General features: G+C 51.6%; 3 protein-coding genes across 3 annotated transcripts; 1 reads left to right on the top strand and 2 right to left on the bottom strand.

Annotated features, from left to right (window-relative positions):
- Positions 1-1,484: 1,484 nt before the first annotated feature.
- Positions 1,485-2,570, bottom strand: LRP88_09613 (Phox homologous domain-containing protein; the record flags this gene model as incomplete). The annotated part of the gene is made up of 1 exon (XM_083246097.1): positions 1,485-2,570. The coding sequence occupies one exon, from the start codon at positions 2,568-2,570 to the stop codon at positions 1,485-1,487; it is 1,086 nt and encodes a 361-aa protein (XP_083097210.1).
- An 816-nt stretch (positions 2,571-3,386) lies between these two features.
- LRP88_09614 (uncharacterized protein) lies at positions 3,387-7,151 on the bottom strand (the record flags this gene model as incomplete). Its single annotated transcript, XM_083246098.1, has 5 exons — positions 3,387-4,268; positions 4,320-4,667; positions 4,716-5,456; positions 5,733-6,028; positions 6,557-7,151. 5 exons carry the CDS (start codon positions 7,149-7,151, stop codon positions 3,387-3,389), a joined length of 2,862 nt encoding a protein of 953 aa, XP_083097211.1.
- Positions 7,152-12,390: 5,239 nt separating this feature from the next.
- On the top strand, positions 12,391-14,171 carry LRP88_09615 (uncharacterized protein; the record flags this gene model as incomplete). The annotated part of the gene is made up of 5 exons (XM_083246099.1): positions 12,391-12,511; positions 12,567-12,979; positions 13,028-13,687; positions 13,741-13,909; positions 13,960-14,171. The coding sequence occupies 5 exons, from the start codon at positions 12,391-12,393 to the stop codon at positions 14,169-14,171; spliced, it is 1,575 nt and encodes a 524-aa protein (XP_083097212.1).
- Positions 14,172-14,455: the final 284 nt, after the last annotated feature.

Below are 14,455 nucleotides of genomic sequence, written 5' to 3' on the forward strand. Positions count from 1 at the left end.
AAGTACGGCCCTTGGATTTTGCGTTGGTCATCATGCGTCCGCAGCTTCCGCGTCGTCGACCTCGAGGCCGCCAAGAAATAAATTAAGTGGCTTGTGATCTCACCGCTGAGGCCTTCCAATCCACCAGCCATCTTTTTCTCCCGTCGTTGTCAAACCATCTTGCATTGTCAATAACCTCACTCACAGCATAACTCATGTTTACATTGCGTGGCACAAGTTTTCCCAATCGCTATTTCTCTGCATGCACTCGTGCGTATTTTTCCAACTATCAATGCCTTCACAACTGCTCATTAGGTATTTCCCGCTTGTCACGACCCCCTGGCGCGATTCACATGGCCCACTCTCGGTTGTCCTGGCAACTGGTAGGGATTGAAGCCCACCACCAACTAGACTCGTTTGAGGGAGGGAACAGAAGAAAGGAAACTGAACGGCGCTAAAAGCGGGCAGGCGACGTCGGCACTGACGTAGCTTGCATGCACTAAGTCGTTTTTGCTGTTCTGCAGCACAACGCAGTGTGCAGCGCATCTCTCTGTCTCTGTTCCAACCGACGCATGTCTCTCAGTTGGTTGCAGTTTGACGAGCATTGAGGGGGAAGACACACATGATGCCTGATTCTTTTTTTGGTCTTGTTGTCATGGCATTCCCTCGTACGAGGTTATTCCCAATGCCATGGCCTCGTAGTTCTAGACCAATTCTTCTCTCTCTTTCGCTGACCGCAAGTAGGTAGCGTTTTGTCGTCTCGTCTGCTGCATAAGTTAGCGCATCTTTTCTCTGGCAGGTGTACCTCTCATGTACCCCCCATGATATGCAACACGTGGAACGGTCCGGCGCGTCTCGAGGCACTTGTCCATTTTTCTTTGCAACAAATTCCCATAGAGTCGGATCATGGCGTATGTGTTGTTCCTCAGCAGGTTTTGTTGTGCTACTAGGTAAACAACAAGCTTAGCCCGCATAGTTACCGGTCGATCATGATGTCGTCGATTGCCTCTTGGTCCCCTTTCCTTTGCTGTATCAAACTTGAATCTTCAAGGATGAGACAGGCGGGTGTCTGTGGAGCTCTCCACAGCATTGTCACTGAGAGCAAATTTCCCATTTCGACAAGGAACAAGGTATCATTCAGAGTTCAAGCTTTCATGTACAATCAACGGCAATGCAGAAGGACCCTGGATTTCCATCATCAAATTCAAGCCCTAGCATTAACATAAAAAGTGCAATGCACAAAAATGCCTGAATCGAATTCCTATGCCACAATCGAAGAAAAAGCTCCCATCAAATCAAACGCAAAACCTATTGTTCCCTGAAAACCCAAGACGCCCTGCGTAATCCCATCAAATGCCTTGTCCTGTTCAACTTTGTACAGCGAGAGTTGCCGCGTCTGCAATCCATGAAAGTCCTACCATGAGCATCTTAATAATCCACAGCCACCAGACCACCACTTGAACCACGAGCAGTATCATCTTCACCAGCGCCGCCAGTAGCAGCAGTCACATCTTCTTGATACGGTTGTTGGCCACCTTGACCTTGGCCTGTACCCGTCCGGCGTCCTCGTCCAGCTTGTCCAGCATCTCTGTCTGCCGTTCCACCTCGTCGTAGATCTGCAGTCCCATCTCCTTCTGTCGTCGAATGATAGTAGTGAGTTGATCAACCGCGAGGTCCTGGTTCTCCATCTCTTCCTTCTGTAGTTGTAGTACTCCTTGGTTGTCCAGCTCGCGAGTCTTGTCTGTCTCGGGCAAGGGAGCTCCGAGAACCCGGCCGCTGGGTCGACCTCCCTTGAGAAGCCCGGCTTTGTCGGCTGTCGATGCCTGGCCCTGACTAGATCCGCCGAGTCCTGAAGCAGACGTAGAACTGGGCATGCTGTTGGAGAGCCTATCGAGACCCTCCCGCTCCATCCGTGCCTGGGACACCAGATCGCGTCGGCGTCGCAGTTCGCCCTCGCCGAGCCGACCCGACTCTTGTATTCTCCGTAGTCCATCTGCCAGTGTCGCGATAAGTGTACCACTCCTTACGAGGACCCTCTTGGCTGCTGCGCCTGCTTCCGCTGCAGCCGTTGAGTTGCCATTATCCACAGCCGCGTCCCGCCTTGATAGACATTGCCGCGCCTCATGAAGGTTCTGCTTCAGATCTCTGTGGATATCCAACCATGTACCAGGATCCGCCGCGCCTGGTGCAGCACTCTTGACTCTTCCCGCCGCCGACACCGAGGAATTCGTTGTGCTCGAGCTCGGCAGGTTCAGGAAAGCTCTCCACGCCGAAGTATCGCGCCACCGTCGATCGGGCGACTCGGCAATCGCGCGCAGGTACTTTTCCAGCCCATCCTGACGTTCCCGCGTCAACTCCAGCGAGTTGACGGTCGACTTGAGCCAGTGCTTTCCGGGCAGAGGCTCTGGAGGCGCGGCGCCAACCTCCTGTACGAGGGTCTGGTTGAGGGTGGCAAAGTCGGAGTATCGCTTCTGGACGACGAAGGAGCGTAGAGGAAGTCGGAGGGTGATGTTGTAGAGGGTATACGGCTTCTTGGAGCCTTCGTCGGAGACGCTCGTGGACGGGATGGCGATCTCGGGCGGCGGTGCCATGGTGATGCGCTGTGACTGCTGCTCTCTCTCAACTCGCGTGGGTGGTCCAATGATGGTATGCTGAAAAGAAGACGGTCTATGATTGAGCTCAGAGAAAAGACGGCAGCAATATGATATCCTTTGCGTCAAGGAAGATGGTCCAACATGAAGAAAACCGGGAATGGAATTACGATGATGAAAGCGTGGCACAGCTTCCATCCCAGCCGCCAAGTCAAAAGGTCGGGTGCCTGACGTCGTCCATAATTCATACGGTGAGAGCCTGCAGGGGTTTAGCGCGCCCTGCATGCTCTGTAGCCTGACCGTTCGGTGAGGTCACGGCGCCGGCACTTTGGAACGCTAAACTGCAATTGGGTGGGCATGCGACCTTGCACAGTGAGGCACACTGTATGTGATTCACCTCACGCGCTGCATTCCATGAGCTCGTTATTGCCCGTCTCACGCATGTAGATTCGAATAATATGTAGTCAGGAAATTATCTCTAATCCGCTCGTCTAGTTCTCGTGATATATTTATAAGAAGAATTACGCATTGTTACCCTACAAAGCGCCGACTTATCGTCTCAGAGACAAGAGCAAACAGCGCCCATGCGGGTTCAGGGGAGGAAACAATACTGCAGAGTTATTAGCATATCCTCCCCTAAGGTTAGCTATAAAGTTATGCTAGAGATCATAAAAGAATGAGTAAAAGAGGTCTAAAGGATTAGTCCTTATTAGAACATCACTTAATTATCATCATCATAAAGTAGAGTGAGCCTGATGTTCTCATCGGGTTTAGTGCTTCAGCATCGTGACTTTGCTATTTTAACTACCCATCTATCTACTCTAACAACCCAAGACGGTAGGTCGGCCATCCCATGGCCATGAAGAACACCAGAGGCGAGATCTTCGCATGCTGCCCGAACCTGTTATAATAGTTTCCCTTGTCATCCATCGCCTGCAGGGTCGCGACCATTGGTGGGAACTGCTTATTGTCTCCGGCCATCAGGCAGGGCAGAAGCGTGTTGCCCCAGACGCAGTAGAGGTCAGGACGGCTCATGCAAGCGGCCTCATCTACCGCAATGCCCTGGGCCTCGCAGCGCTTCCAGGTGGAGTAGGGCTTCTTGGCCGACAGTGACGGGGTGGTGCAGACAATGTCTGCGATGCGAACAATCTCCTCCAACAACGAGTCGAGCCTGTGCTTGCTTATCATAGCCCCTTGCTCATATTCGTGCCAATCGATTCCTTGAGCGGCCAGGGCACGAAGGCGCTCCAGCTGTCCATCATTATCGATCTGGTTGCGCATCTCGTGAAGAGCAGTGCTGTCATCCAGACTGAGCTCGCGGACCTTGGGGAAGCGTAGGAGGACAAGAAGCCAGTAGGCGGCCGACAGGTGCATCTTCCACTCTGACTGGCCTGACAAGAATGAACTTGGGGCAGCTTTGTCGCCATCGTCGGGGAATCGCAACAGGTGGAGGAAGGCGGATGCTTCGTCGTCGATCTTGTAGCCGCGGACAACATGCTTGTATTGAACACGGGTCTCGTCATCGTCCTTCTTGCTCTCGTTCATGCGGTCAGTGACGCCGGTGTCTACACAGTCGAGTCGAGTCGCGAAGTTGTCCACCACGGCATCCGTCGAGCCTGTGGCGTAGATCTTGCCGAGGCTGTATGCCATGCCAATCGTACCAATAGCGAGCGCAGTTGTCTTCCCAAGGCCAGCACCCTAGAGACTAGATGTCAGAGTGGAAAAGATATGAATAGCGCATGTACTTACTGCAGTAATGATTCCGAGCCCTAGCGGTCTCTCACTGAGGTATGTGTGAAGCCTGGCACCATCGTCGGGGAGCGCCTCCTGCATCAGAGCCTTGCTATAATCTTCGTCGGTTCCTAGGAGGTTGACCACGGGAAGGGACCTGGCTGGGCTGGACAAAGACTGGAGAGAAGGATCTTCGACGGAGGGAACTTCGCCAAGTAGGGTATCACAAAAGCCTGTTCCGCGGACCAGGTCTCGGTGCAGGCTCATCTTGAAGTCGACATCATCACGGCCCATGCCGCCAGTCGAATTGGTTGGCTGCTCACCGGGCTGAAAGGCGCAGACGGCATCGACCTTTCGCTCATAGTCCTCCGCATGAACGTCGAAGCGAAGGGCAGCGCAGTTCTACTTGTGCACACCTTCCTTCAACGCGACGTCGGCGATTGAGCGATCGCTGAATGTGATGACCGCAAACTCGGAACCACGGGCGGCTTGCATTGGGAGGGGGCGGCGGACATCGAGAATCAGGTTAAGCTCGGTAATGGGATGGGCGTTGAGGACATCGATGTCTTGCGAATGATCCACGATCTTGGCATCCCACTCACCAGAGTTTACCTTGTCAGCGCAGTTGTCGTAGAGAGCAAGCTTGAAGGAACCGGCGTTGGTCAAGCGGCATAAAGCGTGCTTGTACCTAAACTGGAGCCTCTTTGAGAGGGTGATAATGGCATAGTACCTCGACGTGTTGCCTTGATTGCGCTCCACGAAGTACGCCGAGACCTTCCTTGACGCGAGCTCGCCAGCGGCTTTGTCGAGCCACATGAAATCTTGGGCCTCAGACTGCGTCATGACGGTGAGGTGAGCGTTGTCGTCATGGTAAGACCAGGAGGGCGCGAACTGTGGACCCTTGTTCTGGTTCAGCATATTGGCGTATCGCCCCGTGTCCCAGTTGTGGATGTTGCCGTAGGGGTACGCGAAGGGCGGCGGAAGCCTGTTGATGTGCCAAGTAGTCTCCACGGCGCTGCTTGTTGCGCCGACGACGATCTGGAACTTGTCCTGTCGTAGAAAATCCAGCAGAGTATACTTGCCGGCCATGACTCCTCCCTGGTTGAGCAACTCATCGAATGTGTGCCCGCGATTCTTGAAAGGCATAATAAAGATCTACAGAGCATATCCGTCCCTAAGGGTAACTGCTAAGGTGTAATGAGAATAATAAAAGAATAAGTAAAAAACATCTATAATAATAATAAAATTAGGGTACTATTTTAATATATTTACATAAATTTACTCCTAATTTTTAAGAGGTGTTAGACCTTCTTTGTCGTTCTGGTGTTTCGCGTCCCAGCAATCTTGATTGGCAGCGTCCTGGTCGGTATGAGCCTCTTCTGCTGGATGGCTGGAGTGTAAGAGATTGTGGCAGTCCCGGCGGTGTTGAACAAGTTGGCCAGCATTGAGAAAGGGCATGGAGCACTCGGCGCAGCCGAATTGTTCTCTAACGTCGCCGTCCATCCATTGTCGAAGAGGTAGCAGGTCAACGTCGAACTCTGCCAGAGGAACTTGGGGGATAATGGACGTATCCCATTCGCCTTCCCATATCTCTTCGCCAAGGGACGCATGGACTCTCCAGAAGGGGTTGCAGAGTGGTACATGGCGGAGGACTGCGCGGAGCTGGTTCCAATCGCTGACCGAAAGGTTCCTCATGGCCGTGTTGGTGAAGGCGCTGTCGATAGTCACTGTAGCGCTACTGAGGTCAATATGCCGGACGGGGTCGCTTAGTCGGGCACATCTGCAGTCCCGAACCTGATTGCGATGCCGTGGTTCTGTTGAGGAGCTGGATCTGTCCTTGTAGACACTCGTTGGCCGCGGTAGTTACCACATCGCTTTGTGACTTGGTCTCTAGCTTCTTGGCTTTCTGCTTGAGCTATTCGGAAGTGGTGGCGAGCTTGAGATTGTGGTACGTCTCCAATTGCGATTGTTAGGTGGCTTGAAGCGAGGAAACTTGCTCAACGAGGTCGATTCTGAAAGAGTTGGACATTGTGACGGCGTTCATTAAGGGGAGAGTTAAGCCTCGTCTAGAAAAAGAAGACACTGCAAGTTACTAGCATATCCTTCCCTAAGGCTAGCAATGAGAATACAATAAGGATGAGAAAAGAATGTATAAAAGAGATCTAAAGTATTAACCATTATTAGAGGATATCTTTACTATTTTTAGAGTGGTTTATGTAAGTATTATCATAAAGAACGCTTGACACCACACGCACCATCCACCAACGCCTCGTACATGTTCCTGAGGGCATCGCCACGGACATACATGGCTTCTCCATTGGCACCGAATGTCACCATCTGCGTGCCCTTGCCCTTGCCCTTCTTCTTCTTGTCCTTGCCCAAGGACCTGGCGGCGTCAATGTCACCAACAACCAGCAGCCCATTCTTCTGACGGCTGAAGATGACGTTCAGCCGCTGCTCGTCGGCTGTAAAGCCGGGGCCAGATCTCCCAGTGGTCCCCATGACGACAACAGCGATATCGCCCTCTTGTCCCTGGAACGAATCGACTGTGACGGCATCGGCCATCCCGGCGAGTGCTGTGGACTCGGGCTTCTTGCGCAGGCGGTTGATCAACTCGACGTTGGACTTGTACGGCGAGATGTCGACGAAGCAGGCCGGATCGACCTTGGACTCCTTGACGAAGTCGGAGAGAAGAGCCAGGGCCACACGGTTCTGGACCATGTTGCTCTTTGACTGGGTAACCGGGTCAACGTAGCAGAAGGAGCTAGCGCAGTGGACGAAGGCAGTCTGCAGGGTACTGGCGGCAACGGGCTTCAGGTCCGAGTACTTCTTCTGGAGGTAGTCCTCCAACTGGCGACCGGCAGAATATTGGGGAAGGCTGACACCGCAGCCAGGGCCGTATTGAAAGGGAAGGCTGTTCGGCCAAGAAGCCCAACTCCGCCTGGAAGAACTGCAAGGCCCAGCTGTGGTAGATGAGGCCGCCGGCATTAGCCGTTCTGGCCTCAACTGCGTCTAGGGCAACTCGCTTCCTGATGACCGGAGACGATAAGCAGATCCTACGGACGGTCATGACCCTGCAGAAGAAGGATGCTGCGGGCAACTTCTACACCGGCTCGGACAGCATGCCAAGATCTTGCCGCTGCTGTTCTTCAAGGCCACGGGATAGCCCATCTACAGTCTGCGCACCCAGCTGCGCCTGGTCAGAGGATTGTTCGAGCCCTACCACGCCGAAATACACAAAGCGACGGATTTGCGCAGGCGATGTCCGCGACGCGAATAACATCCCTGTGGCATGTGCCAAACCCTTCTTCCTTGTTTGCGTGACCAAATGGAAACCACAGCGAGAGTCCAACATTAGACTTGGCGTGCGTCGAGTTATACATGAAGAGGAAGAAAGAGCGCCGTGGTCGTCTGGTGATGGTGTCGTCGTCCATCAGAGGGTTGACCTAGATAGGTATGGGACATCATGAAAAAAGAGAAAAGGTTTGGTGGTTGTGCGGTGTGTGCCCTAATCTACAACGAGGAAGAGGCCCGGGCGACAGTGACATGATGCTCCTTCCCAACATCACGACAAATGCCCCGACTTCAGCAAATCCCACTTCAGACAAAGCAGGTACCTAGGCACCCACCTACATACAATCATAATGGCCCAGCATGTGATCACCGCAGCCCAACTGACATCCATTTATTCCATGGATTCATGGATCCCTGGCTTGGCAATGAGCAGCTGGAAATATCAGGGCTAATCTAGAACAAGAACTTTACCATCTGTCATGAACCACTTCCTGGAGCTGAACTTAGGCGTAACACTTCGAGAATGCTTCCATGAAAAGATTTCATTGCGTAAGTTGATAGTTCAAAGAACAGATAACACGCTACGGGGAATGGCTCGATCACATGGAACTCTTCAGTGGTACTTTTCTTGACGGCGCAAGGAGGTCATGATGAAGACTCAGCTTCAACCTAAACCAGGCCCAAATGACCTCGGACTTCATAACCCCATAGACGTCTAAGCCAATATGTGGAGAGAAATATATTCATAAACTATATGGATCAAACTCACGGCCTCCTAGATTCAGTATGCAAACAGGAAATATCTAGACAGAAGGGTATAAGCATAGCGACACCAAGCAAAAAGGAATAATCTCTCATAACTAGTAACAACTTCGGAAACATGATGAGACCTGCCATTAATGTCATGTTCGGTTTTGGGCTTGTTCACTTGTTCCCGTTCATAGCCGTAGTCGTACCTCATTAGATCATAGATACATCAGCTACCTTCAACTGTAGCAATACCTGCGCTCATCGCTCTCTTCAACATAGACCACAAAGTCGCCAACTCCCTAGTGGTTTAGAGATACAACTCCAAATCGTCAACATCGTAAAGACCGCCAAGGCCACCGCCAAGGCCTTCACAATCGTCCTCACTTAGTTCCTGAGAGCCTCACTCCGCGACAATACGTCTACTTCCCTCATCCAGCGGCCGGAAGCCAAAGCCCCTGTGACGCTCTTGTCACAGGCGTATCTATGTATGGCCCGGTTATCCCCAAACGACTCGGACAACACACGCAGAAGGACACCAGACGCTCACATCAGCAGCAACAACGACAATGCCAATAACAATCCTGTTTATCATATCAGCTCCACCATCTCCCCAAGGCCACTAAGTCTCCCAGTAGAAAATGCCTGCCCATTTGTCCTTCTCAGTTTGTACAAAATGTATCCTCACCGTCAGCCTAGGTCGCTCAAGTTGACGGAAGATGTATGCATTCCCACATCCTACATCGCATCAATCAGGCCGATCGACTGGGGCTACAATGAGCATAAGCTCTTTGCCACTGGCTCCCAACCAATGGCCTTGCGTCGCAGCGCGGCATCCCTGGCATTAGCCCGACGGGGTAGTCAAGGATGCCATCTACACCCTAACGGGCTGCCCCAGCATCAGCATCAGTATGCAACGACCACCAGGAGGTGAGAGCCAAGTGAGTCCCTACTCCTCTTCTTATCCCGCCGCTCACGCTGTATCAACTAAAGCGGAAACCTGGAAATCTAAGTCACGGCACCGAGCCCTGCCAGGCGCTGAACCCACAACTGCCGCACCCCAGGGTCTATCTCCCGGGCTTGTATACAAAGCTCGGGAAGACAATATGGTCATTTGGCTCCTGACTATTTTGTGGTTAGCAACTTCAATGCCCGGCACAATGCAGCAGGCCTCCACTAAACCACGGCCGAGGCTGGCAGATGGTCTAGCAGGCCGAGAGCGGAAGGCCTGATAAGACAGGGTTGCTACAAGTAAGAAAAAGAGCTGAAAAGCTAGCAAAGGAGGTGGCGAGTTGTGGAGCAGAAGCCAAAATCCACAAGCCAGGCACGAAACAGAAAGCGAGAGAGCTAAAGCGAAGCATGGCCAGCAAAAGCTCAAGCACATCCAACAAGAACTAGAGATACGTAAATAGCAACTTAAGGCTAGCTAATGCAAATAAATCCGACTCCTGCTACAAACTGCGACATCATGCCTTACACTATTCACAGCCGCGATTCGTTGCCGTATCCATATCCGACTTGCTGGAGAACTCTGGCTTGAAAGGCAGTTCCATTATGTGATTAGCTGTAGAGCTAGCTGATATCGAGATGTACCAGCTCCGGGTACTGAATACCAAAGCTATTAAAGTTGGTAGTGATAGTCAAGACTTTCTAAAGGCGAGTTACTATAAAAAGAAACCTCTAGACGCTTGAGTTGCCATTGCCAAGGTCGAATGCCGAGACCAGCGGTTATAACGAATATCTAGCCTGGAACATGACAACTGCATCGTTACCTTAAGATTTCGATCCATATCTACCACCATTGATGGTTATTTCCTAAAGTTTCATTTCCAATACCAATCTTATGACTCTTGTTTATCTATGACATTGCCGTGATGAGTGGTTTATTTGTGTGGCAGAGCTTGCCCGCTTGCGTACGCTACTTTCAGGCCTCTTGATTGTGGAGTGATATAGGACTTGTCCAGAGCACGGCTTGAAGCCTAAGGACCAATTACATAGGAGCCCTGAAGCGAGCCATGTTAGATTGAAAAGCTGCGCTGTCGAGCCAATGCCATTTTCGAGCTGCTTGTCCTCGGCGAGCATGGGGGTGGTTAGGAATGGGTGAGCAGTGGTCCAAAAACTATAGAGACCGAATTCGAAGAGGCTTCTGCTGTGACACCAAAATTACCCCAGAAAACAGGTTTCTGGGGTTTGATGGCAAAAGGGCCGAATCCCACCCTCGACATCATCCTCATCAAGTGCGACCCCTGAAAGCTGAAGGCGATTCACATCCACCTATGAATGCTCCGGACCTATTTGGCTCTGCGGAGCCCCGCAATCCGATGCAGCCTGAAAGAGTTACGACCGGCATCTACGCGGCGGAGAAATATAGGGGCTAGAAGCACTCCTCCCAAGTGACTCTTGGGTCGGCTTCTGGAATTTCGAAGCTGGCTCCCATCCTACGAAGCATCAAATGATGTACTTTCATGAAGGGAGTTCCCATAGTGAACACCGTCATCAGAAACCGTTGAGGGTTTTGTTCCGAGGAAAAATTGTGGTTCGAATGAGGGTAGCTATCGAGCTAGCTGCAAGAATGGTTCCGGAGACTGGCCGAGATTTTGGGAGCCTCCGAAAGTCATTTGGGTGGTAGAAGATGTTCGATCATGGACATGGCATGAGGTGATATTTCCAATAGACTGGTTTGCCCTGGGAAACTGGGATAGTGAAGTCGAGATGTTTCTAATTGTTGTCTCGTGAGGCCGTAGAGAGCATACACGAGACAAATTTTGAAAAGCAAGACACAACTAGGATGAAAATCCACTCAAGCTATTGCTATGAAAAGGGAAATCAGCAGTTAAAATGAAGCCATTGCTGTTCGCATGATGCTGGAACGGATCGTAGAAAGATCGATAGTAGCCACGTGGGAACTCATGACATCTTCGAGGTGGTTACAATTTCCATATCCGGCAGAGAGATGTGTGCTTCGTTTGTCGCCTAGGTTGTTTCGTAAAAAGAACAGACGTGACGTGCTGAAATACCTGAAAACCACGCGCGGTTTCATGGGAGTACCGCTCGAAAGTGGAGTGAAGACGGGGAAATATTCCTGAAGCGGCATCACCTGGGGTTTCTCCGCCCGAGGATGTTCCGGGCCCATCATGGAGCATCTGGGGATGGGATGTTACTATCGTGCTCTCGTCAAGCTTAAATCATTCTTCAGCGTCAGAGATTCCCTGATCGTGAAATATCTGGACTTTCTGTTGCATTAATTTTGCTCTATAGAGCCAATTATCTGATTCACGACATGCAATCATCACCAGTCTCAGCCTCAAGAGTGCCGTTTGCACTAAACAACAGGCCAGGCCGGTAGCATTTCCACTTTTGAGGGGATCGGGGAACGGTTCGCCAACACACTCGAGCTTCCCCAGCGAATCGCCTGTCAGTAGCATCATGTTTCCCCTGCTTGGAACCGAGTCTAGACTAGGACCATGAGCCGCCTGGCTGGGATTTTGCCAACCCCGTGACTGTCAGTGTGGGAGAAGACGATCCAAATGTCGGAGAAGGTCGACGGAGCCGCGAAGTCAACTATTTCAGACCGCACAACTTCCTTGCCGAGTATCCCCGAGGACGAGGGTCTCCGCCGACTGATCAGCCGAGTCGCGTGGAAGGCAAGCAGGCCCGGCAACTAACATTGACACTTCTGGAAACACTAGGCGCTTTCGTGTTCCGGCAGCATGGATCAGCTCTCTCCAGTGCCGAATGGTGCACGACTCGCCTCCATCTAGAAACCTTAACCACCAGATTGTTAATACCCATTCCTCGGTTGACCCACACTCCGCAGCCGTTGGTCATGGCTGCCCATGGGGAATATCATGTTCACGACCTAAGAATGCCATGATCTGAGCGCTGGGGATCCATCTCGGAATTACGGGCGAAGCATCTATATAAGTTTGTGGGAGCCTCACCTCGGGGACATGTTCTCATCAACACCCACTAGGCCATCAGCCTATACAAGTACACATTTGACATCAATACTCGCCAGGGTTGAGTCTTGCTAAGAGCGAACTCCATCATGGCTCCTACAGAGACCGATACCAACCATGTCGAGGCATCACAAGAGCATGTTGCCTCTGACGACAACGGCAATGTGACGCTCCACGATATCTGGGAGCACCGCCGGGTTCTGGGTTTCTGTGAGTTGCCCGGCCGTCTTTCCTCGATGGAACTATCCTGACCTGGAACTGCTAGGTTTCCTCATCTTCCTGCTCCCCATCAACTTTGGCTTTGAGATCAACAACGTCGGCAACCTCCTCGCCGTGGTGCCCTTTATGGAAGAATTTGGTAAAGTCGTGGATGGGACTCTGCTCATTACAGCTCAGGACCAACAGATCCTGAACGCTGCCACGACCGTCGGCATCTTTGTTTCCGCCTTTGCGACAGGTTTCATCTCTGACAAGGTTGGCCGCAAGTATACGATCGTTCTCGCCTGCTTTATCTGTATTGCTGGCATCATGGTCCAGTACTACGCCAAGTCCATCATGAACCTCTTTGGCGGAAAGCTCCTCGGCACCTTTGGTTTCGGGTTAGGGCATTCCCTAGGACCTGTCTTTGTTGCTGAGATGGCGCCCAACAAGTTGCGAGGCACATGTCTGGTTCTCATTGTGAGTGTTTGCCTCTCAGTCTCAAGCACGTCGCTAACCCAGACTTAGAACACCATGATTGTCATCGGCCAGTGGCTCAACTCCCTCATCATCTATGCCTGCTCGGATCGCACTGACGACATGGCATGGAGAATTCCTGTCATCACCCAGCTGATTCCTCCATGCCTGCTCCTCATGGGTCTCGTCTTCCTCCCCGAATCCCCCTCGTGGCTACTCGTCCGCGGACGAATCGACGACGCCAAGAAGTCTTACCTTCGTTTCAACGGCAAGGACTTTGATGCTGATACCGCCGTGGCGGTTGCTCAGCTCGCCATTCGCAGCGAGAACGAGGCAATGGGTGAGGGCGGAAGCTGGCTGCAGTGCTTCAAGGGCACTGATGGACGCCGTACCTTGATCATCTGCATGGTTTACATCGCTCAACAATTTATCGGAGTCAACTTTGTGAGTGGCTATCTGACCTACTATTTCCGCCTGGCTGGCGTGAACAACCCCATTGGAATCGCCCAGGCCGCCTTTGCTATCCAGCTGTTTGGAAACATCTGCTCATGGCCCCTGGTCGATCGAGTTGGTCGTCGCCCCATGATTGTCGGCGGCATGATTACAATGACGGCCGGTCTTCTCCTCATTGGTGGTATTAGCACCGTCAACAACCAGCAGGCTCTTTCGGCAACTGTTGCCTTCATGGTTGTTTGGGGATTCTTGTACCAGGTAAGCAATCTCGGTGCCTTGAGGCAGCAACCTGAACTAACAACAACTTGTAGATGACTGTGGGTGCTACTGCGTACTCTGTCGGAGGCGAGACCCCTAGTATTCCTCTTCGACAGAAGACTTATGCAATCAACATCATGAGCGCCACAGCCGTGTCGTGCCTTGTCCTTCAGGTTATGCCTTACCTGATTAACAGCGATGAGCTCAACTTGGGCGGAAAGAGTAAGTCAATACCTGGCGGTCATGTTCATCACATTCTAATTCATCTGCAGTATGCTTCATCTTCTTCGCCTTCTCCGTGCCCATGTGCGTCTACCTTTACTTCTGCCTCCCTGAGATGAGGGGTCGCAACTACGCCGAGATCCAGGAGCTCTTTGACAAGAAGGTACCTGCTCGCCAGTTCAAGGACTACCAGTGCAACTTGGGAGATGCCGTTGTTGCCAAGAGGATTGAGCTGGAAGATCGGAAGCCAGTGGAAGTCTAAGCATATTGTCTTGATTACTTGAGGTTACGCAACGAATTGAGGAGGTTGGCACTAATAGGCTGAGCCTCACAAGGAGGGTGTAGAGGGCAAGGAGGTAGTCAAAATGGCGGAGTCACTATGCTAGGAGAATAACCTGGCTCTCCCTAGTTTATGATGACAATGATAAAGAGATATCCCAAAAATGATGAATACTTTAGAGCTCTTTCATCTATTCTTTTTATCGTGTTTATTATACCTTTCTAGCTAACTTTAGGGGTGAATTAGCTAATATCTCTCTGTACCTA

Source organism: Fusarium phalaenopsidis (genome assembly GCF_050370095.1).
Source record: "Fusarium phalaenopsidis strain FUZ10S chromosome Unknown contig_32304, whole genome shotgun sequence".
Taxonomy (NCBI): Eukaryota; Fungi; Ascomycota; class Sordariomycetes; order Hypocreales; family Nectriaceae; genus Fusarium; species Fusarium phalaenopsidis.